Raw genomic sequence first — 26,700 nt, forward strand, 5'->3', positions numbered from 1 at the left:
TTCAATGCAATCCTAATAATCTTAATAAATTATTTTTTGGATATCAACAACTGATTCTAAATGTACATGGAGAGATAAAAACCCAGAATAGCCAACACAATATTGAAGGAAAAGAACAAAGTCAGAAGGCTGACACAAGCTGACCTTAAGACTTAACTATAAACTACAGTAATCAAGACAGTGTGGTACTGGCAAAAGAAGAGACATGTAGATCAATGGAATAGACTAGAGAGCCCAGAATTATACCCATATAAATATAATCAACTGATCTCTGACAAAGAAGCAAAGGCAACACAATGGAGCAAAGGTAGACTTTTCCACAAATGGTGTTGGAACAACTGCACATTCATATGCAAAAATGTGAATCTAGACACAGACCTTATACCTTTTACAAAAATTAACTAAAAATATATCACAGACCTAAGAGTAAAATGCAAAACTATAAAACTCCTAGAAGATAACATTGGAAAAAATCTATATGACCTTGGGCATGGTGATGACTTTTCAGATATAACACCAAAGGCAAAATCCATGAAAGAATTGATAACCTGGGCTTCATTAAAATTAAAAACTTCTCCTCTGCAAAAAGACACTGTCAAGAGAAGGAGAAGACAAGCCACAGAGTGGGAGAAAATATTTGTAAAAGACAGATCTGATAAAGGTCTGTTATCCAAAACATACAAAGAACTCTTACAACCCAACAATAACACACAACCTGACTAAAAGATGGGCTAAAGATATGAATAGACACCTTATTAAAGAAGATACACAGTTATCAAATAATCATATGAAAAGATGCTCAACATCACATTTCATCAGGGACTTGCTAATTAAAACAAGGTATCACCATACATCTATTAGAATAGCTAAAATTCAAACCATTGATTACACCAAATGTTGTTGAGGATATGCAGCAACAGGAACTCTCATACATTGCTTGCACGGATGCAAAATAGTACAGCCACCCTGGAAGGCATTTGGTGGCTTCTGAAAAACTAAACATAATTTTACCACCCAATCTAGCAATCACGATTTTGGTATTTAGCCAAAGGAGTTAAAAACTCATGTTAACACAAAACCTGCACATGGATGTTTATATCAGCTTTATTCATAATTACCAAAACATGGGAGGAACCAATATGCCCTTTAGTAGGTGAATGGATAAATAAACTGTAGTACATCCAGAAAAAGGAATATTATCACTGAAAAGAAGTAAGTTATCAAGCCATGATAAGACATAGAGGAACATTTATCACATATTACAAAGTGAAAAAAGCTAATCTGGAAAGGGTATATCTTATATGATTGCAACTATATGGCATTCTGGAAAAGGCAAAACTATGCAGACAGTAAAAAGATGAATGGTTGCCTGGGGTTAGAGGGAGAAAAGGATGGATAGGCAGAGCACAGAGGAGTTTTAGGGCTACTATGTACAATACTGTAATTGCAGATACATGTCATTATACATTTGTCAAAACTCATAGAATGTACAACACCAGGAATGAATCTTAATGTAAATTATGGACTTCGGGTGATAATAATTGTATCAACTCTCCATTTCCGAGGATTTGTTGTTGTTGCTGCTCATTGTAGTTGTTATTGTTTAATGACTTTTCTAAACAGACGAATTCTGTAGTCTATTCTTTGTTTTATGTGGCTCCTGAAGTCTCTGTTATATTATCTTAGTGGTCAGCAAATGATTGGGCAGAGTCCTTAAACAGGAATACCTCAGAGAGATTGCCTCAGAGGTTTGGTTCCAGATCACTGCAATAAAGCAGATATCTCAATAGAGTGAGTCACATAAATTTTTTGGCTTCTCAGTACATACAAAAGTCATGTTTACACTGTACTGTAGTCTATTACATATGCAATAGCATTACGTCTAAAAAACAATGTACATACCTTAATTTAAAAACTTTATTGCTAAGAAAATGCTTACCATCATCTGAGCCTTCAGCAAGTTGTAATCTTTTTGCTGGTAGAGGGTCTTGCCTTAATGTTGATGGCTGCTGACAGATCAGAGTGGTCAGCAGGGTGGTCAGCTGAAGGTTGGGGTGGCTGTGGCAATTTATTTATTTATTTTAATATTTGTTTGGTTTTTCCTGCATCAGGTTTTAGTTGTGGCACGCGGGATCTTTCGTTGTGGCGCGGGCTTCTCTCTAGTTGTGGCCTGCGGGTTTTCTCTCTCTAGTTGTGGCGCGCGGGCTCCAGAGTGAGTGGGCTCTGTAGTTATGGCACGCGGGCTTAATTGCCCCGCGGCATGTGGGATCTTAGTTCCCTGACCAGGAGTCGAACCCGCGTCCCCTGCATTGGAAGGCGGATTCTTTACCACTGGACCACCAGGGAAGTCCCGCGATTTCTTAAAATAAGACAACAATGAAGTTTGCCGCACTGACTCTTCCTTTCACGAACAATTTCTCTGCAGCATGCAATGCTCTTTGATAGCATTTTACCCACAGTAGAACTTACAAAATTGCAGTCAATCTTCTCAAACCCTGCTATTGCTTTGTCAACGAAGTTTATGTAATATTCTAAATCCTATGTTTTCGTTCAACAAACTTCAGAGCATCTTCACTTGGAGTAGATTTCATCTCAAGAAAACACTTTCTTTGCACATCCTTAAGGAGCAACTCCTCATTCATTAAAGTTTTATCATGAGGTTGCAGCAATTCAGTCACATCTTCATACTCCACTTCTAATTCTGGTTCTCCTGCTATTTCCACCACATCTGCAATTACTTCCTCCACTGAAGTCTTGAACCCCTCAAAGTCATCCGTGAGGGTTGGAATAAAGTTATTCCGTACTCCTGTTAATGTTGATATTTTGACCTCTTCCTATGAATCACAAAGGTTCTTAATGGCATCTAGAACTGTGAATTCTTCCAGAAGGTTTCCAATTTACTTTGCCCAGATCCATCAGAGGAATCACTATGGCAGCTACAGCCCTACAAAATGTATTTCTTAAATAATAAGACTTGAAAGTCGAAATTACTCCTTGATTCACGGACAGCAGAATAAATGTGTTAGCAGGCACAACATTAATCTCACTGTACATCTCCATCAGAGCTCTTGGATGACCAGGTTCATTGTTGATGAACAGTAATATTTTGAGAGGAAACTTTTTTTCTGAGCAGTAGGTCTCAACATTGGGCTTAAACTATTCAGTAACCTATGTCATGAACAGATAGGCTGTCATCCAGGCTTTGTTGTTCCATTTATAGTGCACAAGCAGAGTAGATTTAGCATAATTCTTAAGGGTCCTAGGATTTTTGGAATAGTAAATGAGCATTGGCTTCAACTTAAAGTCACCAGCTGTGTTGGCACCAGCAAGAGTCAGCCTGTCCTTTGAAGCTTTGAAGCCAGGCATTGACTTCTGCTCTCTAGCTATGAAAGTCCTAGATGGCATCTTCTTCCAATATAAGGTTGTTTCATCTACACTGAAAATCTGTTGTCTAGTGTAACCACCTTCATTAATTATCTTAGCTAGATCTGGATAACTTGCTGTAGCTTCTACAACAGTACTTGCTGCTTCATCTTGCACTTTTATGTTATGGAGATGGCTTCCTTTTTTAAACCTCATGAACCAACCTCTGCTCACTTCAAACTTTTCTTCTGCAGCTTCCTCACCTCTCTCAACCTTCACAGAGTTGAAGAGAGTTACGGCTTTGCTCTGGATTAGGCTTTGGCTTAAGGGAATGCTGTGGCCGGTTTGATCCACTAAAACTTTCTCCATATTAGCAATAAGGCTGTTTTGCTTTCTTATCATTCGTGTGCTCACTGGAATAGCACTTTTAATTTCCTTCAAGAACTTTTCCTTTGCATTCACAACTTGGCTAACTGTTGGTGCAAGAGGTCTAGATTTCAGCCCGGCATGATTTCCTCATTAAGCTTAATTATTTCTAGTTTTTGATTTAAAGTGAGAGACATGTGACTCTTCCTTTCACTTGAACACTGAGATGCTAATGTAGGGTTATTAACTGGCCTAATTTCAATATTGTTTTTTCTTAGGGAAGAGGGAGGCCCGAGAAAGAGAAAGACGGGGAACAGCTGGTTGATGGAGCAGTCAGAACTCACATAGCATTTATCGACTATGTTCTCTGTCTTATATGGTCATGGTTCGTGGTGCCCCAAAACAATTACAATAGTAACATCAAAGATCACCAGTCACAGATCACCATAAGTATAATAATAATGAAAACGTTTAAAATATGGTAAGAATACTAAAATGTGACACAGAGACATGAAGTAAGCAAATGCTGTTGGAAAAATGGTGCTGATAGACTTGCTTGATGTGGGGTTGCCACAAACCTTCAATTTGTAAAGAATGCAGTATCTGCAAAGCACAATAAAGTGAAATTAATAACATGAGGTATGCCTGTACCTGGAACCAAAAAATCTTCAAGTCTTTGCAGAGGGCCCATATGTCTTTTTTTTTTAAATTTTTAAATTTATTTATTTATTTATTTATTTATTATTTATTTATTTATGGCTGTGTTGGGTCTTCGTTTCTGTGCGAGGGCTTTTTCTAGTTGCGGCAAGCGGGGGCCACTCTTCATCGCGGTGCGCGGGCCTCTCTTGTTGCGGAGCACAGGCTCCAGACGCGCAGGCTCAGTAATTGTGGCTCACGGGCCCAGTTGCTCCCCGGCATGTGGGATCTTCCCAGACCAGGGCTCGAACCCGTGTCCCCTGCACTGGCAGGCAGATTCTCAACCACTGCGCCACCAGGGAAGCCCCCCATATGTGTTTGTTGTGGCCCACTTTCAACACTTGCCAAGAACCTTACAATTCTACCTTAGCCTTTATTTCCTGCTTTCTTAGAGTCTTAAGGTCAGCGGGAGGTGAAAATTTCAGAGTTTTTTTTGTTTTTTCCTGAGCATGCACACAGCCCTGTGCATGCATTTGGCCTTCTACATTCTCAGGACTTTGTCAGACCTTTGTAAGCCCTTACTGGACACTCATTCCCCAGCCTTTCCTCACAAGCTTTTTGTTTAGTCTGCTGTTTGCCCCTGCTGTCAGTGATCACCACAGGCAGTAGTAACCTAAGATATTAGACTGTAAATATTTTCAACAAGTACTCCTGGGAAGGAGATTTAGCACTAGGCTAGTTTGTAGTTAGGCAAAATAAAGACACGCCTTTAAGCCACTATTCTAGGAATCCACCAGGCAGATTAGAACAAATAATTAATCACAATTCTTTGCTCACTCTGGTACCAGGAATGCAGGCTGTTATTCTCACAGCTACCACTGATCTAAGGAGTGGGGGATGGGACTGGAATCCCATTAGTACTTACTAAGAATCAGCTATTTTCCTTAAATAAGTATTTTTGCCAGGTTGCCGCAGGCCTTTGGCTAATTTCCAGAGTTCAAAAAAAGTTGATTCTGACAGTTTTTTGCCCATTTTTCATTGGGAATTTTGCCTAATAATTTTAAAAAATGTTTGTTGAGATACAACTCATTAGAAAGTTCAGTTTTGTGGCCAGGATTCAATTGTTGGTGGAACCTCTTATCTTTGACATCTTGAGGAATCTTAGTTTATGGCAGCTGTGCAGCTAAGAAGATGTCCAAAAGAGGTCGTACAAGTCTAGGCAAGGTCAAATCCTGAGAAGGTTTAGCTCTAATATGACCCTCAACTTTTCAGATCCTTAAACTCTAAAAAGTTACCTCTAATTCTCAGAAATGATTCATGCCAACCAAACTAATAAGAAACTAATTTATAAATCATAATGTCAATAAATTATTTCATAATGCAAAGTATTTCTGGCAAGATAACCAATATCAGACCATTTTTTGGTCTCTGTTTCCCAGTGTGTTAGTACCCGTGGAAGAGACCAGGTCAAAAAATTGCTTGGTGAGCACAGGGTAGAATAATGCAGTTGGGTGTTATTGTAAAATATTTCTTCTAGGCAGGGTACCAGGGAGAACTTCCATCTCTAATTCTGAGCCTCATTTATAAAATGTCAATTACAGTAACTACTTAAAAGTATTGGTGTTAGGATTAAATGAAATTACACATGTGCATGAATCGTGATTTCACTATGACAGAAACCAATTCAACTTTAGCTTAGACAAAAGGAAAACTTCATGATTCACAGAATCCAAGGAATGACTGACCAACCAAACCATAGGAAGAGCAGGAATAGTACCTTCCTCTCTGTCCCTGTTTGACTTTACTCTGTTGGCTCTGTTCCCTGCAACTGCAGCTTAGTTTCCTCCATTTGGTGAGGAACATGGTCACTGATAACTCCCACGTTTTACATCTTACAATTTGGCTACCAAGATTCTACTTTTTTTTTTCTTTCGTTCTCAATTCCTGTTAGAAGATGTTTGGGTTATGTCCTTAACCCTGAAGAAATCAATTGTGGCCAAAGGACTGGGAACATGAAAGAACATGCAATTTTCCCACAGGTGCTACAGGGTTTAAGCTGACAGAGGAACAGTGTGGTAAATTGTATTATTGCCCCCAATTATTTGCTCCTCACTTTCCATGTATATGTGACTTGAAGCTTCCCTTCCTTGTGGAAAGAGTATATATCCCCTCTCCATTGAGGTTGAGCTTAGCCATATGATGCGACACTTGTGCAGAAGCTTTAAGAGGCACCATGATTTTCTGGCGGCTCCCTGGCTGCCCCACTCTGCCAAGAGATTGGGCAAGTCTCATGTAGGAGTTGTTTCTTCGCCCTGGAATCCAGGATGAGACAGCACATGGTGCACAGCCATAGTCTTCCCAAAGCCTGAAGCAGCACTGTAAACAACTTGTAGTTTCCATGTAACATAAGCAAAAATTAGTCTTTTGTTTTCTAAGTCACCGAATTTTCAGAGTTGTTTGTTATATAGCATAACCTGGTGAAAGCTAATACAAGCAGTTCCCAGAAAAAGAGAGGGGAGATGCTGGCTGGTGAAACATTAAATTATTTAAAACAGTGCCTACAATACAGAATGCTTTCAATATAGACTCCCCTGAGAAACATCAATAAATCCTAACTTTCCAACTCCCACTTTTAGTGAGTCATAAAAAATTCTCATCATAAAGGTGAATTATAATATATTGAGAAAACATAATTTATTCATATTTCTTATATTTATTTATTCTATATGCTGTTGCCCTGATTGCATTTAGGAGAGACTCTGGTCCTACTGGCAACTCATGTTTTAACCATTCCTTAGAATGATGATCCACCTTACGCAGTATCTTACTTTCTTCCACTCTCAACATTCAGAAGATTCTCCCAATCAGAGGCTTTGCTGCTTTCTCTCTAGTCTACATTTTTTTTCCCCAGTCTACATTTTGGTTTGCATATTTCCTCCCTCTATATACTTTCCCTGGAGAATTATAATCATTCATACAACTTCAACCTGCCAACATAATTAAAACCTCCAAATATATTTCTAGGCCAGATCTTGTTCCTGAGCTCTAGACACACCTACTCATCTGCCCACTGGATATCTTCACTTCATGTTCCACTGACACCTCAGACACAGCCACTTCACTCATCATCTTTCTTTTCAAATCTGTTTTCTCCTCCTTCTTCTTTTGGCCTGTACTGCCTATCCTGGTTAATGGCACCACCATGTACCTAGTTGCTCATGCTAAACATTTTGGCATCACCTTCATTTTCTCCCCTCTCCTCATGTCCTTGCTATTCCAATGATATAATTGTTTCAACTCCTGTAGAGTCTGTTCTCTACACATGTACCAAATCGTCCTTTTCCTCTGGTCCTCCTGCCATGGCCTTCAGCTCAGTTCCATCAGACATTTAATGACTTCTTTAATTCTAATTGCTATTCTGAATGCTGCAAATAAAGAATGAATAAGGCATACTCCCTGAGGCCCAGGAACTCACTTTCTAGTCCAGAGGGTAAACAGACCATTTCATTTATACAACAGGGTAAATGCTAAAACAGAGTTATGGATAGGGGACTACGGGAAATCAGAGAAAGAATGCTTTACCTAAACTAGCAATTTGGAGAAGTGGAGAATTTTGAACTGAGTAAGGATGATATGGAGTGAGCAAACTAAAATGGAACACATTATATACAGGGAGGGAGAACTGCCTTAGCAAAAGTGTGAATGAGGATAGTGAGTAGGAAATATTGAAGACTGAGGCTAGAGGGAGGGGTTAAGTGGGAGCCAAATCATGTAACGTGGACTTACTTAAGGAGCTTAGACTTAACCTTATAGGGCAGTAGTTTCAAACTGGGCTAAACAAAGCTCCTCAGGGTTCACTGAGTGGGCGAGGCCATGGAAGGCCAGCTGGGCTTCACAGCTTTGGTTCTGACACCTACTTCAAGGGGAACCGCTCAGCTAACCTTTATCCCATCATTTGCATAATAGTTCCCTGACCTAAAGGTGTTGCGTGTTTATCAAAATCACACACATAACGGGGTTGGAGAGGCTATCATTAGCTTGGAAAGCATGAGTGCTGAACAGTTTAAGCCAACTGCTCTGAAGACGAATCACAAGATGAGACATTCAGTTATTATTTCCACACAGCTTTTTATGATCTTTCACATCCAATCAGTACCTTGCACAAAAATTAGGTGACAGGAATCTTCTGTGATCACTTGCTTTCCACCAAGTTCAAAAAACCTTCTGTGGGGGCTTCCCTGGTGGCGCAGTGGTTGAGAATCTGCCTGCTAATGCAGGGGACACGGGTTCGAGCCCTGGTCTGGGAAGATCCCACATGCCGCGGAGCAACTAGGCCCGTGAGCCACAACTACTGAGCCTGCGCGTCTGGAGCCTGTGCTCCGCAACAAGAGAGGCCGCGATAGTGAGAGGCCTGCGCACCGCGATGAAGAGTGGCCCCCGCTTGCCACAACTAGAGAAAGCCCTCGCACAGAAACGAAGACCCAACACAGCCAAAAATAAATAAATAAATAAATTAAAAAAAAAAAAAACCTTCTGTGGGCTTGTTACCACAATTTAAGATCTATTGTACCAAGAAAAACACTGTATTTGCTCCCTTTCCTTAACTCAACTGTGGGAGAAAAGAATTAAGCACTTATTGTTCAGCTCTCAAGGCAGATATCAGTTTATTTGGGAGGCAGTAGGCAGAGGAGGAAAGACTTCTTGTCTTCTTTCCCCCCAGTTAGAGGTCTCAAAGTCCAAGCACTGTGTAAGACTTATATAACTGGCAGGAGATATGGCTCCTCTTGGGTGGAAGCCTGGCTCCTCTGAGAATCATCAGAGTTCTGCTCCAGGCGGAGCTGGAGTAAGAACAGCAACTCATCGAGGGCTTAATATGTTCTGGGTACCATAACTGCATTAACTTATTTAATCATTACAACGAAGCTAAGAGATAGGTACTGTGTGATCCTCATTTTAAGTATAAGGAAATTCAGGTATAGACGCTAAGTAACTTGTTCCAGATACCTAGGTGGTAAATGGCAGGGCCAGGATTCAAACTCAGACAGTCCGGCTCCCGTATTTGATCTCACAATCACTGAGCTAAAGCGTCTCCTTAGAACTGGGTCTTACAGAGAGTCCTTCAATGCAAAGGGTGTAAAAGGCCAACCCCAGCAAGCCTAGCCCGGGACCAGGGCTTAGTCTTTTTGAAGTCAATTTATCTCATCTCTACCATTTGAAAAGAAAGCCTGTACAGTAAGTCCCCTACATACGAACTTTCAAGTTGCAAACTTTCAAAGATGCAAACGTGCATTTGCACGTCCAATCACGTAAGTTAGTTCACGTGCCTGGCATACATTGTCACGCACGTGCATCCTCTGCAAGTGGTTGTGTTTTTGTGTACTTTACTGTACAGTACTGTATACAGTAGTGCAGTATCTTTACTTCAAGCCCAGGATGTCCGGAAGCAAGTGTAAAAGCAGTGGTGATGTAGCTGGTACTGCTAAGAAGCGCCAGGAATTGGAGGCCCAGAGAAAGGACGAAGAGAGACAAGAGGAAGAAGTAACTGAAGAACCAAAGAGATTCACGATGCAGGAAATGGCAAGGGGATTTTCTTTATTTGAGGGGGCACTGTTAGTTTTTGAGGCACAGGACTCAAACGTAGAACGGTACACGAAGTTTGCAGCAGCCGTTCAAAATGCAACCCAGTGCTACCGTGTCATCTATGATGAGAAAAAAAGAGCTACTACCCAGACATTACTAGATCTTTTTTTCAAGAGGGTAAATAGAATTGAATCCAGCAAGGAACCAGAAACTGTGCCATCAATGTCAGGAGTGAGTGAAATTGCAGCTTGCCCTCCATCTCCTATTGCTGACGATCCTTCAGCTCTACCATCTCCCACCTCCTCTCCCTCCTCCAGTCAGTAACTCTTCTTGCCTGTTCACTTGATGCCAGCCCCTATATTCCAGCTGTTGTACTGTACTACTGTACCTTTCAAGGTACTGTACTGTAAGATTAAAAAATGTTTTACTTTTTGTTTGTTTTTTATGTATTATTTGTGTGAAAAGCATTATAAACCTATTACAGTACTATAGAGCCGATTGTGTTAGTTGGGTACCTAGGCTAACTCTGTTGGACTTACGAACAAATTGGACTTACGAACGCGCTCTTGGAATGGAACTCGTTCGTGTGTAGGGAACTTACTGTACTTTGATGGTCCAGTTCCCCCAAGGTTGCTAATAAAAAAGTTGAGGCTGTGTCCTTATCAACTCGTTTACTAACACGGGTCAATTCTAATTGGGTCAACTATTTTATTTTGCTCAGGGAGGACACTATAAGTAGAAATTCTTGGGGCTTTTAACCACTAAGGAACCCCAGATCTTTAATGCATTTTTTCAAATGTGCATTCTAAACCAAACAACCTCAGTGTGTAAACCTACACATTCAACATGACTTTTGCTTCCCCTTTTCTAAGGGAAATCTTTAATTAGGATTTAGAATTATTCTCCACACAAATAATTTTTTAAAAGTTTATAATACACAGCTATAGGTGTTGGGGAGCCACTGAATGGGAAATTTGCTTTTTAGATTATTCTAGCTTCAGCATGGAAGATAAATTTAAGGGGTGCATGACTGAAGGCTGGATGATGAAAAGGTCATTATAACAGACAAGGTGAAAGATTAAAAGAAGATGAACGCAGGCGGTGGTAATAAGCATGGAGAGGAGAGGGCAGATTTTTAAAAATTTAGGAAGTAAAGAGGTAAAAGTTGGTAATTATCCTGGTTATTCTCCATTTGCCCTACAGCACCATTTTCTACCTTTCTTTGCCCAGCTCTGTGCCCTGGAGGGTGGCTGACTCTCTGGACTGTATCATCCAAAATCCCTTACTGGCTGGCTTTGGATTGGGTTCTGCTAGTAGGAGGCATTAGTAAGAGACTGGCAGGCAGGGGGAGAAAAAGGTCAGGGAATTCTCTCCTCTGCTTACGGCTATAGTTCCATCTAGGTGGTCCCTCTTCCATAACTACGACTCTTTCTGGTTCTGGTAATACAGTCCTCTCCTTCTGCTTCTTCAGGTCTGTGGGTACCTCACAAACCTTGCTGACTCCCTTAACTTCCCTGAGCTCTGTAAAGAGCCCTTTGGTTAAACTCTCTTTAATTAATAAGCCCTCTGAGTCGTTTTCCTTCTGGGCCCTGGACGAGCAGTGATTGATGGGGAATGGGGAGAGGAGTGCAAAGAGCTGAGGTGACTCCCAGGTTTAGATTCTTTCCTCTCAAATGGACTTTTAGCATTTGCCTGAGTGTTTTGTTAGGACATGCTCTATTCAGATGACTTGGAGTCCATCCCTGGCACCACCACTTTGGTTGGCATTTCCAGCAGGAGATTCAGGCAGGTTCTCCAGAACCAAGCATGGTGCCTGGTGTAGAGCAGCACTCAATACATGGATTTTCTCTCTCAGTGTCTCTGAACTTTATTGTCACATTATTACAGGCCCCCGTACACTCAGATTTTGAACTCAGCGTTGGTCTGGCCATTGCTAGTTTTATATCTAACTTTGAGTTCTAGATTTTGAAATGTACATGGGACAGTTAGAAAGGGCTATGTAAAACAACAACAACAAAATTCCCAATTATAGTAAAAGCTTTGAAAACATTGAAGAAACTGGGATTATTTAGTAGTGAAAATGCATTAATGCAAATTTTAATACCCAAGCAGTTGGCCTATGGCTGTAGTGTTTTGTTGATCAAATTATAAAATTTTCTCTCCAACAAGTAATTCAGTATGATGAACATTCTATTCTTCATCATATAACAATCATTTCAACTCACAAGAATTTAGTTGAGAGACTATTCATAATTCTTGTTAAGTCATAAATTATATTTCTACTCCCTACATTGCCTTTATGCCTATACTGCATACCCTAAATACTTCAAATACCCTAACAACCCCTATAGAAGACTGCCCCATACCCTGCACCCCTCGCATGCACATTAGACTCACCAGGGAGCTCTTTAAAAATACTCATTCCCAGACTCCACCCCATGCCAATTAAATCAGCAATTTGGAAATGAGGCCCAGGTGTGGATATTGTTTAAAAGTTCCCCAAATGATCCTAAAATGAACAAAGTTGAGAACAAGACTCCAAACCATAAAACAACCAAGATCACACAAAAAGATATGACTCTCCACAGCATGTATAAATCCAAGATACCTTGTGTCTGTTTATCCCTTGTTAATGAACTTCCTGTAAGCCTTTTCCCCCCATTAACCTTCAGCTTTTGCACACTGGAAAGCTGATTGAGAGCCCTTCAGTTGGTTTTGCTTCCTTGTTTGACGTGTGTGGTTTGTTGACAAGCTGCCCAGAACATGGTGAAAGACGACCACAATTAAACCTGCCTCTGAGTCAGCAGTGGTTTTCTCCATCAGTGAGGTTTTTCTTAGAACCCTAAAAGAGGGTGAAAAAAGAGCATATAAATGAAGGAATCAAATAGACTCTCAAGAGTCGTTAAAGATAACAGTTTTGGTTGGGGAGGGGGAAGGCTATTGTGAACAAAAGAACGATGCTTTCAATATTTTCAAAGAAAGCTTTGTTTTGCATCATGCTTCAGGGTTCTTCGTGATCAAATATAGGGTTCTTTCAAAAGAAGTAAAAGGTAATTGCAATAAATACAGTTACTTTCAATAAATATACATAATCTTGAGTAATTCTAAGTCTCAGGAATGAGGTAATAAAAGAAAATAGTTTTTAAAATGTTTTCTATCTCAGTTTCTTACGGTGAGCAAATGTTCCATGTTATTTGTGTCAGTTCCATTTTTTTCAAGTGACTTTCCCTATGTAGAGAGCGTCCTGAGTTATAGATAAACTACACAGGAATGCAGATAACCTGTGATTTCTCTATCTAGGATAATTGCAATGTAACTTAGTGAGGCCTAGTAGCTCACAAAGTTATCTGAAGTATTTCAGAAGGGACAGGGAGCATCCCTTGCACTTTTTTAGCAGTAATCACTGCCCACAGGTTGATACTGTAGGAGATGATGAAACAACCCAAGTTGGCTTCTTTTATTTCTTCTCTGCCCTTTCTCCACTTCCTGTCAAGTTTTCCCTCCATCTCAGCCTATGTTGACTTGGTAATAATATGTCCACTTTCAGTTTCATGCAGTCTAAATGTTTTAGGTAGTTTGGTTATCTCACAAACCAAACAGACCAAAAAACAAAACAAGGCAAAACAAGACAAAAGAAACCTTGCCCTGTGGAATGGGAAAGCAGACCCTGGAGTACAAGATAATCTGTAAAATGAAGTATTGCATAACTCAGAGCAGGGACTCAAAGAGGTGACTAGAATGATGAAGTCTAAAGTGATTTCTCCAAACCAAAATCTCTGGAGAGAATGATTGGGAGGTCTCCCTCTGCTTTCTGGAAAGACATTCCAGCCAATTACATCTGACTCTTAAAGGATATGAGTTGCATAGGCTTCTGATCAAATGCTTAAAGGTGTTAGTGACTTAATTTTTATTTTAATAATCCAGCTAAGTTTTAAATGACTCTAGATAATAGTAACAACGCATAGCATTAAATATGTATATATTATATATAAAATGCTTTTGTATATAGTATCTCATTTGATGGTCATATCAATCTTGTGTCCAAAGTAGGAAAGGTAGCTTTGTTAGGCCTTCTTACAAATAATGACTCTTAAGGAAAGGTTCTTAAATGGGCCAGAAAGCACCAAGCTTGGACTACAATGCATGTATTTTTTTTGTAAGTCTTTTCACGTTCTACCACAGTGCACTGGGACTCTCTAAGTCCTTAGCATTTCAGTTGTGTGAGGTGATGAAGGAAGAAATTTTCATATACTGAGGTACGGCGAAGACATTCTTGCTTACACATGATTTAACTTAAACTTTATGCTAACCAGAACAGCCTATTTTTTTGTCTTTTGTTTTGTGGCCTATTAAACATACATTGTACATTTGCTTTAACCATTAAAGAAAAGGGTGCCTCGTCCAGAAGTAGTATGTCCATTTTTAAGATAGAGATAAATGTCTCCCTCTTCCTGGCACGTCAATGGTCAAGGCTAGTACTCCTTAGATGACAAGGCTCCCTTCCCAGGCACAAGGCCATACTGACTGTGTATGTGATGCTGTCTTTTTTGAAACCTTGAAAGAATGTACCCCTCTCGCGTTTGATATTCTTTGTTCCGACAAGATATAAAACTGTGCTGAAACCACGTTTCCTTGGAACAGTTCCTCAGAGCTACCCAAGAGGCTGTTTGTCAGGCTATACCATTCAGTTTGGCTCAAAACTCTCTTCTATTCTTATTATAGATCAGTTATTGATGACTTCCCTCTACATAATGAAATAAATACAATTCAATCTTGAATTTAGTAAAGCAGCAATTGAGGTTGAGAAAGAAATAAGGACCTTAAATGGTTGGGAAAGTCTAAGTGCAAAACCTAGGAGTCGGGGGATGTAGTTTCCACTAAAATTAAAAAATATGAGTACTTACTTTGAGCCAGACTCTGCTAGGTGCAAAGTTAAAAAATGGTTAAGAACAGATCCTGTCTTTGAGGAACTTTCTGACTAGGGCAGTACGTCACAATCTAGTGATCTGGGCTTTGAAGAATTGATTAGGATTTACAGGTGTGCTCAGAGGAAGGGTGGTTCAGATAATCAGGTCAAAAGAGAAGGCAAAGAGGCATATAAATGATGAACTTTTGAGAGTGAAGGAGCCCCCAAAGTTTGTCGGTTTGATACAGAAAACTGCTCTATTTTTTTGTTTCTTAAGTAAAATACTCACCATCAGCATGTATGAAACCAGGGGCAAAAGAGACTTTTTTCAGCCGTAATTCCTATGCACCACCCCCTCCATTTAAAAGTTCTCAATCTACCCCTTAGGGTCCACACTTGAATGTAAAAAAACTTTTAAAATGTAACCACTATACAGTGGTGATACACCGAACAGTGAGATAAACCCTAAGCTCGTTTGAAAGAAAACTGAACAGGGAGCCAGTGACTCGGGTTTGAGCCGTGCCTATGCTACGAACTGTCCTGTGATCTTGGGCAAGTAACTTCTCAGGATGTCCCTCTCGGTCTGTAAGATGAGTATGACCCAAAGGTCCACCTCACCGAGTTTTGTAAGGATGATTTTTAAAATGCCAGTGAAAGCATTTCCTCTACTCCATTTAGGGTGCTTTTGCTATCTCCGGGCTCCTTCCACTCTCGCCACTATGAGATTTGGTGCATCACGACCCAAAGGCCTTAAGCATCACCACAATTGCCTGACCGTCTCTCCTCATACACACCCACGTCCCTCGCGCTGACTGAGTCGGCCGAGGGAGGTCTCGTAGCTGAAGTCACACACTCCTGAAGGCCAGGAGAAACGGACAGAAAGCTCCGGTTCCAGCCGAAGATATGGCAGAGACGCGAGCTTGGAAGAAACAGTTATGAAAGATCCTCTACGCGCAAGCGCAATGGCCGCCCCACACCTCCTCTCCCACGGGAGGGGGCGGGCCGCGACGTGCCCACGTCGGGCGCGCTGCCGTTCGCGAAGCGTGCGCCGGCGGCGGTGGGACCCGCCCCTTGGGGAGGAGGCGGGGTTTCTGCCTGGCAGAGGTGGGAGCGCTTGCAGTCTTAGGGGAATAGGTTTCCTGTTCCGGTTTTCGGGCTCTGGTTAGTCACGCGGAAGTGAGATCACGTAGATAGTTTTCGCCTTCCGTTAACCAAAGCATCTTCCCTTTGGTGATACAAGCGCAGATTTCGGCCGGTGACTCTGCCATGCCGAACTTGCGGCCCAGGCCCCGCCGGGGCGCCGGACGGGGCGCCAGGGCAGCCGGGCGGGGCGCCGGGGCAGCCGGGCGGGACGAGCTGGTGTCGCGGTCCTTGCAGAGCGCAGAGCACTGCCTGGGCGCCCAGGACTTCGGCACCGCCTATGCCCACTACCTCCTCGTGCTCAGCCTGGCGCCGGAGCTGAAAGACGATGTGAAGGTGAGGAGGGCCCTTCTTTCTCTCGCTTGCAGGCAGATCCTGTGTTCTTCTCGTATAAATAAATGAATACATAAATAAATTGGAGGGGGGTACTGTGAGTGCTTGGTGGTGGTTATTAATGTTTACTGTTCACCCTTGACTCTTTTGTTCGTAACCACAACCAGCGTATCAAAATATTGTCTGCTGCACCATCGAAATATATATCCAGAATCGTATCCCTTCTTACCACCTTCTTTTTTACTACCCTGATTCAAGCTTCAGTCATCTGACTTTTGCAATAGGCTCAGGCTCGAAACTAGGCTTTCTCCTGCAGCCTACCGCAACACAGCCAGTACGAGCTTTTCATAATAAAAGCCAGATGATGTCATTTCTCTATTTCAGAACTTCCATTTCTTTCAAAATTCCGAAGGTTATATTGCATGAGGCCTCAGGTGATCTTCTGCCACCTCCTATATCTAATTCTAGCAAGTCCCTGCCCCAGGACCTTTGCACTTGTCTCTACTGTTACATGGAACGAATGTTGAATTGTTTGGAATTAGCCTAAAGTAATCATTTGATGATGCATTCTTTAAGTTTCAGTTATTGGATTATTTGTGACAGTTATTCTGTTGAAATGATGTACATTTTTTTTTCAAGTTATTTTAGAATCTGAATTTCAAAAAGTGATTTAACTTAATTTTGCATTCAACGTTCAGCCTGAAGCTACTTTGCTTTATTTCACCCAGGGTTTCTCAACCTCAGTACTATTCATATTTTGGATGGTATCTTCGTTGTGGAAAGCTGTCTTGTGCATTGTAGAATGTTTAGCAGCATCCCTGACTTCTACCCAGTAGATGTCAGTAGCATATAGACATTTAAATTTCAGGATCAGCTGGCCTCAGGGAGGAGAACGTGTTATGCTGAGATACAGTTTGCTCGTTTAGGTAGGCAGAAGTAGAATAATGGATCAATCCAAGTGCTTTTTCCTCAGTTCTTTGTTTGTTAGTTTCCTCTTTCGTAAAACAGGGAAAATATTTTTTTTATATTTAGTGTGTATTAAAAGTATTATCTAAACTTTGTATTTCTTTGCCTGGTAGGGTTCAGTAGGGTTAACTAACTAGCTCTGTTTCCTGCAGAACAGAGTCCCATATTTCTTTGCAGGGTCCTCTGCGAAAGACCTATCTCTTTAGTCTTATTTCCTTCTACTCCCCATCCTCACACCTCAGCCACACCAAGTTGCTTACCTGTAAATTCCCTGATCCATTTAATATAATCTGTGTTTTTTCCCCTCACATCCTAGAGTCTTCTTCCTTTCCTTGTCTCTCTAGTAAAATCCATCAAAATTCAGTTTCAGGTATAAACTCTTCTGTATAAAATATGTGAAGATGATATAAAATGTGTTCCTGACTAACGCCTTCTCTCTTTGCCCTGGGTTGCAGTGTGGAGAATGTTTGGTGGAGGTGTAATTGGAGCTAGGGTGACAGTGGGAAGACTCTTCCTGTAGTCCAGCAAGTGGTTACAAGGACCACGTTGTAACAGTGCGGGGGAGACGAGGTGACAGATTTAACTATAATGAGAGAGAATTGGCTGGGTTTCAAATTAATTGTACTGGAGTTAAGGTAGCATTCTAACGTGACTTCTTATTCTGAGGTTGGGTGGTACCTTAACCTTATATCCTGTGTGAGAGGAATACGATGGGTTCAATTTAGAACATTTTGAATTTTTTCAAAATTGTATGTTATATTTCTCTCTATGAGGCCTCTCTGAGGATAGGAACAGGATTTATGTTAATGTTGTTCATTGGTATTCTTTGCACACCGATCAGGAAATATTTGGGTTGAGCTGAATTTGAGATGGCTGAGGGAGTCCTTGGTTGAGATGACCAATAGGGAGTGGTAACTACGGGTCTGAGGTTCAGGAGAGAGGGTCTCAATTGGAGATGTAGATGTAGCATCCATCAACACCTAGGTGATAGTTAATGCACTGGGGATGCATGAGAAAAGAGAAGACAGTCAAGGAAGTACCGCTAAAACATAGGAGCCCACAAAAAAGAGGTTGGTGGAGAATATGATATGGCAGCCAAGTATGGAGAGATTTTGCAGAGTGGTCAAACTGGCTTAATTCTGCATGTTACTGCCATGTAGGTGGTAACATTTATGCATTTACGCATTTGTTTATTTAGCAACAGGGCCTATTAAAGCTAAATTAAACTTAAGGTGATTTTCAGTTATAACTAAGTTTTATTTTCTGTGGAATCTTCAACCAGTGTTGAATATTCTTTCATCTTTTTTTTTTTTTTTTTTTAATGGCCGCACCATGCGGCTTGCGGGATCTTAGTTCTCCGACCAGGGATTGAACCGTGCCCTCAGCAGTGAAAGCTCGGAGTCCTAATCACTGGACTGCCAGGGAATTCCCTCTTTCATTATTTATGTTACTGACTAATTTATTGTTTTTTCTTTCGTAAAGGAAACTTTTCAGTATACGCTCTTCAGATGGGCTGAAGAACTTGATGCACTCAGTCGAACACAAGACCTACTTGGTTGCTATGAGCAAGCCTTGGAACTGTTTCCTGATGATGAAGTAATTTGCAATAGTATGGGGGAGCATCTCTTCAGGTATGTAGTGGTTTCAGTATTACTAGTTAAGGATTATTCTGCATCAGTCCAGTTTGGATAAATTGTCGTACACTAATTCGAACACGGGAAGTATAATATAAACAATTATTAATTATAACAGGGGATCAGAATAATGAAGGGTTGGCTAGTAAGAAGAGAACTGAAAAGAATATAGGAATAGCAGATATAATATGTAATAATGTTACATCTTATACTACATAATAGCCACTGCCCCTGGGGCTGAGATAGAGCATCCAAGGAAGAGTTCCTCTCACTGGGCTGAGATCCAGACCTTGTTGGAGAGGACATAGCCCTCATTCACAGGATGGTAGAGAAGTCCCTGTGGTCCCTTGCCAGGGAATTTGTTGTAAATCTGTTCTCTGGAACTTCCTGGAAATTTGCTATTTCCTTTTGTAAGAGTGCCGTTCCCTGTTTGGGTTCCAGAATGTCTTTTTTCCTTAAACCATACCCAGAATGAATAGTCTGATTCAATCTTTAAAATTGGCAGACTGCTTAGAGGTGCTTGTGAAGAAGTATGAGTGTAAAAGGGTTCTACTAGCTTAGTTCTCTTCAGTGTGTGGACCACACACTGGTGTGAGCCACAGATTACCAGTCAATGACAGAGAAGTATAAAAATTGTGAGTAAACATTTAGAAATGTATGTAGCAGTTTGACATTGCTGTAAATCCAAGCATGTGGTCAGGGAACTCCCTTGTTGAGGAGAGCATGGACCACTCTGCTGCTGAAGTCTGGTGTGGGAGTTGCACACTAACTAATCACGCGCAGTGCAAGTGTGTTGGTCTACAGGTACTTAGATATTTTAAAAGGAAAGGGAGTTTTTTATCATAGATAGTTTAAGAAACACTTTTCCGGATGGTTTGATAGTTTTCTCCCCCTGTCTTTCATTATTGATTTGCTCACATCTAATTTAGTAGTAGTTTTTTGGGTGACTCACCTTTAACTTTTTTCCTTAGACACAATGCCTCTCTTTTTGCAGTCATATTTATTTGGTTTCTTTTGTATTTAATTAAAATATATAATAATAACAAGTGCGACTGGTGTAAACTGGTCTGGCAGCAAATACAACTGACTTTTTTTTTAAAATTTAGACTTATTTATTTATTTACTTATTTTTTACTGAAATATAGATGACTTACAATATTATATTACTTTCGGGTATACAACAGAGTGATTCTGCATTTTTATAGATTATGCTCAATATAAAGTGAATATAAAATATTAATTAACTATATTCCCTGTGCTGTGCATTACATTGTTGTGTCTTATTTATTTTATTTTTTAATTTTTTTAATAGATCTTTATTGGAGTATAATTGCTTCACAGTACTGTGTTAGTTTCTGTTGTACATCAAAGTGAATCAGCCATATGCATACAGATGTCCCCATATCCCCTCCCTCTTGCGTCTCCCTCCCATCCTCCCTATCCCACCCCTCTAGGTCATCACAAAGCACCGAGCTGATCTCCCCATGCTATGCTGCTGCTTCCCACTAGCTAACTGTTTTACATTTGGTAGTGTATACATGTCGATGCTACTCTCACTTCCCCTCAGCTTCCCCCTCCCAAGTGGGGGAAGCTTGTGTCTCAAGTCCATTCTCTTATGTCTACATCTTTATTCCTGCCCTACAACTGACTCTTGATGACCATTCAACTCAATTGCTGAGGGAAAAGGTATGCAGGCACAGCAAAGAGGCACCTCTTAGTCATAGGCGTTAATATTCTTTACAGAGGGAGTGGTTTTTAGAAACCACTGGTGTTCTAGAAAGTTGTTTAAATGGAGGATGACTAGGAGAGCCTCTACTATATCATAGTAAAGTAGTAATTCATAGTCAGTTAGTTGTTAGTGTCCTGGAATGCATAAATATAAAAGGGATTCTGAAAGGAAAGAAGTGAACGAGAATTGCAGTCCTCACAGAAGGCTTCCCAAGGAGATGGTGCTTGGGTTGGGTAGGATTTGGGGTGCTGGTGAGGGGGTTCTCAGGCTAGATGAGTGTCACGAACAAAGGCACTGTAATTGATAGTATATAGTTGAGTATTTTGTCTGTTACTTTTTACTCTAGAATGGGCTTTAGAGATGAAGCAGCCGGGTATTTTCGTAAAGCAATGAAGCTAAACCCGGATTTCAGTGACGCAAAGGAGAATTTTTATCGTGTTGCAAACTGGCTGGTGGAACGCTGGCACTTTATCATGCTTAATGACACCAGAAGGAATACGATTTATAACGCAGCAATCCAAAAGGCGGTTTGTTTGGGCTCCAAAAGTGTTTTGGACATTGGAGCAGGAACTGGAATACTAAGGTTTGTTGGAATTGTGTTTTAACTATGTATACATATAAACTAATATAAATTAAGGATTTTACCAAATATGGAAACTTTGACAGCAGAATTTAAAAATAGAGTTTAATTTATTTCTCATAATCTTGTTATGATTATTCATGGAACTATTATTATTGTATTTTTCACTATAACTTTTACTTAATTAAGAACTCGACATAACCACCAAGAAAAATTTGGGGTTATCATTGAAATTTTAAATACTGAATTTTAAGAGTACTTTTTACATTAACATTCTGGTTGAATCTAGTTGTTTAAAGTCTATTAGCATTCTGCATGCCAGTTGTATTTTAATAAGGTGGATGGCATGATTTATTGTATGATTTATTGCTTGACAAGAATATTAGTTCATTTTTTAAAATGCAGAATGAATAATGGTTGTGTTAAAAAATAAAAGGAAAACCTCATGTTTAAGCATTATAATTCCACTAAAATTTGAAAAATTACAGTAGATTATTTTTTCTTGATGGAACACTTTTTCCTCTTGTAGCATGTTTGCTAAAAAAGCTGGAGCGCACTTGGTGTATGCCTGTGAGTTATCCAAGACCATGTATGAACTTGCCTGTGATGTAGTGGCAGCAAACGAGATGGAAGCAGGGATCAAACTCTTACATATGAAGTCGCTTGACATAGAAATTCCAAAACACATTCCTGAAAGGTATTATGATATGAACTAATTTTACTGTTTATAATCCACTGTTTTGTTTAAAAAACTTAAGATATTCACATTTCTAGCTTCTAGTCTAAACAAAAATGCTAAAACCCTTATATTGTAAAGGTGCAGATACAGGATAGTTCAGCATAAGATGGATTTTCATAGTAAGGTCATATTCTTGATAAAAAAGATTTAAAAATCTTGAGAAAAATTTGTGGCGAGGGATTTAATACATAAACTTCAGCTTTAGCAAGATACTTTACCTTTGTTAATTTCAGTGTTCTAGTGGTCCTTCTGTGTGGTCAATAACTATTTAAAAATTGTACTTAAAAATAATGCGTGAGTAGATGAAGCTTGATGGACTTAATCACATTTGGTGTTAATATCCCTGGCTAAAATGAAGGACAGGCTTTGGCTTTGGAAGCGTCAGCTGTCAATGTATTTTGACTTGGGCCCTTCAAATGCTTTGAATATTATCTTATAAGTCTTAGCTTTTTAGTATGTTATTTCTCCTTGATCCATATCACAAGGGGATGGAATTTTAGAGCTAGAGGGGATTTAAAAATCATCTGGTCCAGTACACTATCATTTTAGATACAGAGTTTTCTCTGAGTAGCACTTGCTTTACTACCTCTCCTGGGTAGTCTATCTTTTCATCTTACTTAAATTCAGTTTACACTGAAACAGGGCTTTTTTATACGCTGTCGTCATTGGGACTATGATTTTAAAAGTCTTTTTCCATATATGTATGATAATATTTATATTTACATAATAGTTATGCTTTTCAATGGTCTCTACATATGTTCTCATGAAAGAAGTCCTGATAGATTGTTGAGGCAGATGTTATACCATTTTATAGAAATAAACGGTGTCCTTAATTGTCTTAGTCTGCTCAGACTGCTATTAACAAAATACCAGACCAGGTAGCTTAAACTACAGACATTTATTTTCTCACAGCTCTGGAGGCTAGAAGTCCATAATCATGGGTGCTGGCAAATTTGGTTTCTGATGGGAGCTCTCTTCCTAGCTTTGCAGAATGGCCTTCCTGTGCGTCCGTACATGGCCTGTCCTCTGTGCATGTGAGGAGAGAGGGACCACTGCTGTCTCCTCCACTTTTATAAGGACGCACGCCCTATCAGATTAGGACTTCACCCTTATGACCTCACTGAACCTTAATTACCTCGTAAGGATCCTATCTCCAAGTATAATCACGCTAGGAGTTAGGGCTTCAGCGTGAATTTTGGTGGTACACAATTCAGTCCATAGCATGAATCAAAGTTATGTTAATTTAATCTACATTTTTGTCACAGATGGTGTTGTAGAAGGATCTATTGGCTTTGAATTAAGAGATATGGTTCAGTAATAATAATTAATAATAATTTATTTTGACCTTGAGCAAATCTAGAGACTTGAAGATGTTGGAATAGATGATTTGAGATACCTTCCATGTTCTAAATATTTGCAATCATAAATATTGAAAATTTTGTGAATATATATAATACTGGGCTTAGGCACTGTAGGAGATACCAAAGTTGTTTCTGTCCTTAAGGCACCTACAGTCTAGATAGGAAGATAAGGAATATTCATGAAAATATCTTTATCTTCTAATTACACAAATGAATGATACTGGCACTAAGTAGTAAAGAGGTTCAGAGAAGGGAGAAATTTTTTTGGTGTGTCTTTGAGTGAAATTTTCTAGAAAGAAGGAATGGACAGAAGATCAGAGCTCTGTGGATTAGGCTTTCGTGAAAACTCACAGGTGTGGGTAAAGCAAGAGAAGTAACAGGAGAGGGACACTCAGTGTGTAGAGGTAAACACAGCAGAGGTAGAGGAAGGATTTTGAGGGGCAGACCTCCTCGCCCGCACTAAATGTTATTTACAGATCAAGGAAAATTAGAACCGAGAAAGAGTATTCATTTCGGTAAGTCAGGGAGTCACTGATGATAGAGAGTATTTTTATAGAGTGTTGGGGATAGAAGTCCAGTTACTCAGGGTTAAGGAGGGGGACTGGTAAAGGTAATGGGTATGAACCACTCTTTAGGATTTAGGCAATGAAAGAATAATCCAAGAGGCAGGGGGTCAAGTGAAGGTTGTGTACTCCCACTACTGTCCCCGCCAGGAAGCTGCCGGTGGAGAACAGAGGAGCCTGAATCTTCCTCAAGATTCAAGGGTAGATATTAAACACAAAATGTATTAGAAAATTTTACATATGAACTGTTTCTATAATATACTCTTCCTTTCTGCTCTAAGCTTTGACATCTTTTATATAAATAGCATGATATTTTACTTACATATATTTTTAAAAAATCATTCTATAGAGTGTCCCTAGTTGTAACAGAAACTGTCGATGCAGGTTTATTTGGAGAAGGAATTGTGGAGAGTTTGATTCATGCATGGGAGCATTTACTTTTGCAGCCAAAGGTAAGCAGCATGAAAACACTTACATTTGATTAAGAATTCATTATTCAGTAGATAATTTATTGAGCCCCTAGCATAATTGCACATCAGTATGAGATACATCCCACTTTTGAGGTGCATACTGTACTGTTGGAACGAAATCAGTGCGAAAAAACATTTAATAACATAGTGCAGTGTATACTTGTGTGCCCAAATGGTGTATATAGGCAAAAAACACTCCAGGACAGAATTCTTGGGAATTGAGATTACGTTATGAAGGGATTGACTCTGGAATTCTTGAGTAGGGTTGAGAATGGGAAGTACTTTCAGTCTCACAGCCTTCACTGCTTGTATTTTTTGGCAGATTATCAAAAGGGAATATAGTGATAACTGGCGTGGTATGGTTTTAAGGTACCAGTTGGACCCAGGCTACTGCTTGGACAGGACTGATTCTTACAATTGCCAAGTTATATTTTGCATTGAAATCCTCTACTGTGGCCCAGTAAATTGTAGATTTGGTTTGTATATATGTATTATGAATGAAAGGATTTTAACATTTAATAAGAATTTAATACTTACAGAAAATGATTTGGATTTAAAATAGCTAATGAAAGGTTGAAAGAAGAGCAGTTTGTTTTTCCAGTAGGTAATGGTGATTTTGGCCTGTCAGTTAAAGTCATACTGAATAGTCTTTTGTTGTATGCAGACTTAGAGATTTCTAGCTCCCCACCTCCCTCCCTCCCTCCCTTCCTTCCTATTTGTACTGAAAAAAAAAAAAAAAGTATATACACACACATATATATCTGTGTATGTATATATGATATATATACATATACATATATATAACAATGAAAATAAAAGAAACTTTTTAAAGGAAAAAAACCCCTTAACCTGCTTATCTTTTTTTTTTTAATGAACTTCTGTCTTTCCCATGATGCGTACTTTATTTTTTTTAATTTATTTATTTTAATTTATTTTGGCTGCATTGGGTCTTCATTGCTGCGCGCGGGCTTTCTCTAGTGGCAGCAAGTGTGGGCTACTCTTTGTTGCGGTGCGCGGGCTTCTCATCGCGGTGGCTTCTCTTGTTGCGGAGCACGGGCTCTAGGCGCACAGGCTTCAGTAGCTGTGGCACGTGGGCTCAGTAGTTGTGGCTCTCGGGCTCTAGAGCGCAGGCTCAGTAGTTGTGGCGCACGGGCTTAGTTGCTCCGTGGCATGTGGGATCTTCCAGGACCAGGGATTGAACCCGTGTCCTCTGCATTGGCAGGCAGATTCTCAACCACTGCGCCACCAGGGAAGCCCCTTAATTATTTTTTTTTTAAGTTTTTTTCTGATAAATTTTCATAGCTTGCCATCATACACACATTTTTAAAAAAAAATTAATTAATTAATTTATTTTTGGCTGTTTTGGGTCTTCGTTTCTGTGCGAGGGCTTTCTCTAGTTGCGGCGAGTGGGAGCCACTCTTCATCGCGGTGCGCGGGCCTCTCACTGTCGCGGCCTCTCCTGTTGCGGAGCACAGGCTCCAGACCTGCAGGCTCAGTAGTTGTGGCTCACGGGCCTAGTTGCTCCGTGGCATGTGGGATCTTCCCAGACCAGGGCTCGAACCCGTGTCCCTTGCATTGGCAGGCAGACTCTCAACCACTGCGCCACCAGGGAAGCCCCCGACACACATATTTTGACATAAATATAACAGAATATAATTTTTATTGTTATATTTTTAGACCAAAGGTGAAAATGGTAATTGTGAAAAATATGGGAAAGTTATACCGGCTAGTGCTGTTATATTTGGGATGGCAGTAGAATGTGCAGAGATAAGAAGACATCATAGGTAAGTGATTTTTTAAATAGTAAATATTAAAAGATAGTAATTTTAAGGCATAGACTGTACTTCAGAGGTTATTTAGTGGACATTTATTTAGATGAGAATGTGTAGTTTTCTGACCTTTAAATTCATGATGTTTATTCCAGTCTTAATTTTCTTTTTGCTTTTTTAAAACTTTCTTTGAAAATAGAACTCTAGGATTAAAATCAGCTTTCAGTTTCCTAGTGGAAAATTAATTTTGATACAACTTAGTATCCTTTTGATGTGTGATAGATTCATGAGAAAAATACTAAGTTAAGACTGATTTTAGAGAAAGTGAAGTAAAAATTTCCAATGTGAAAATAATTTTATTTCTCCCATTTTTTTCTTCTTAATAACTATTGATATTATAATGTTTTCTGTTTGGGTGGGATGAAATTTTAGGATCTTTCTACCCTTGAGATTCTGAGATTTATCAAGTGTGATACAGGTGAAAAATTATTTTAGTTATAGAAGTTTCTTGGTTACATTTTCTTCTTGAACATTAATGAATTTTTTTATTTTGCTGAAATATGGA

General features: G+C 39.8%; 1 protein-coding gene and 1 long non-coding RNA gene across 2 annotated transcripts in view; one reads left to right on the forward strand and one right to left on the reverse strand.

The window, feature by feature from the left end:
* Positions 1-1,687: 1,687 nt before the first annotated feature.
* Positions 1,688-15,707, reverse strand: LOC133092341 (uncharacterized). The gene is made up of 3 exons (XR_009701043.1): positions 15,646-15,707; positions 12,554-12,787; positions 1,688-1,764 (listed from the first exon to the last, which is right to left on the reverse strand). It is a non-coding gene; the product is annotated as an uncharacterized LOC133092341 (long non-coding RNA).
* A 281-nt stretch (positions 15,708-15,988) lies between these two features.
* The window catches only part of PRMT9 (protein arginine methyltransferase 9), a 30,527-nt gene continuing 19,815 nt past the window's right edge, over positions 15,989-26,700 (forward strand). Inside the window, exons 1-6 of the mRNA XM_061191612.1 lie at positions 15,989-16,327; positions 18,773-18,921; positions 21,000-21,236; positions 21,763-21,930; positions 24,246-24,348; positions 26,044-26,150. Of these exons, the coding sequence (XP_061047595.1) occupies positions 16,118-16,327; positions 18,773-18,921; positions 21,000-21,236; positions 21,763-21,930; positions 24,246-24,348; positions 26,044-26,150 (974 nt within the window). The 5' untranslated portion in view covers positions 15,989-16,117. The remainder of the gene's footprint in view (positions 16,328-18,772; positions 18,922-20,999; positions 21,237-21,762; positions 21,931-24,245; positions 24,349-26,043; positions 26,151-26,700) is intronic.

The sequence above is a fragment of the Eubalaena glacialis genome, chromosome 5 (genome assembly GCF_028564815.1).
Source record: "Eubalaena glacialis isolate mEubGla1 chromosome 5, mEubGla1.1.hap2.+ XY, whole genome shotgun sequence".
Taxonomy (NCBI): domain Eukaryota; kingdom Metazoa; phylum Chordata; class Mammalia; order Artiodactyla; family Balaenidae; genus Eubalaena; species Eubalaena glacialis.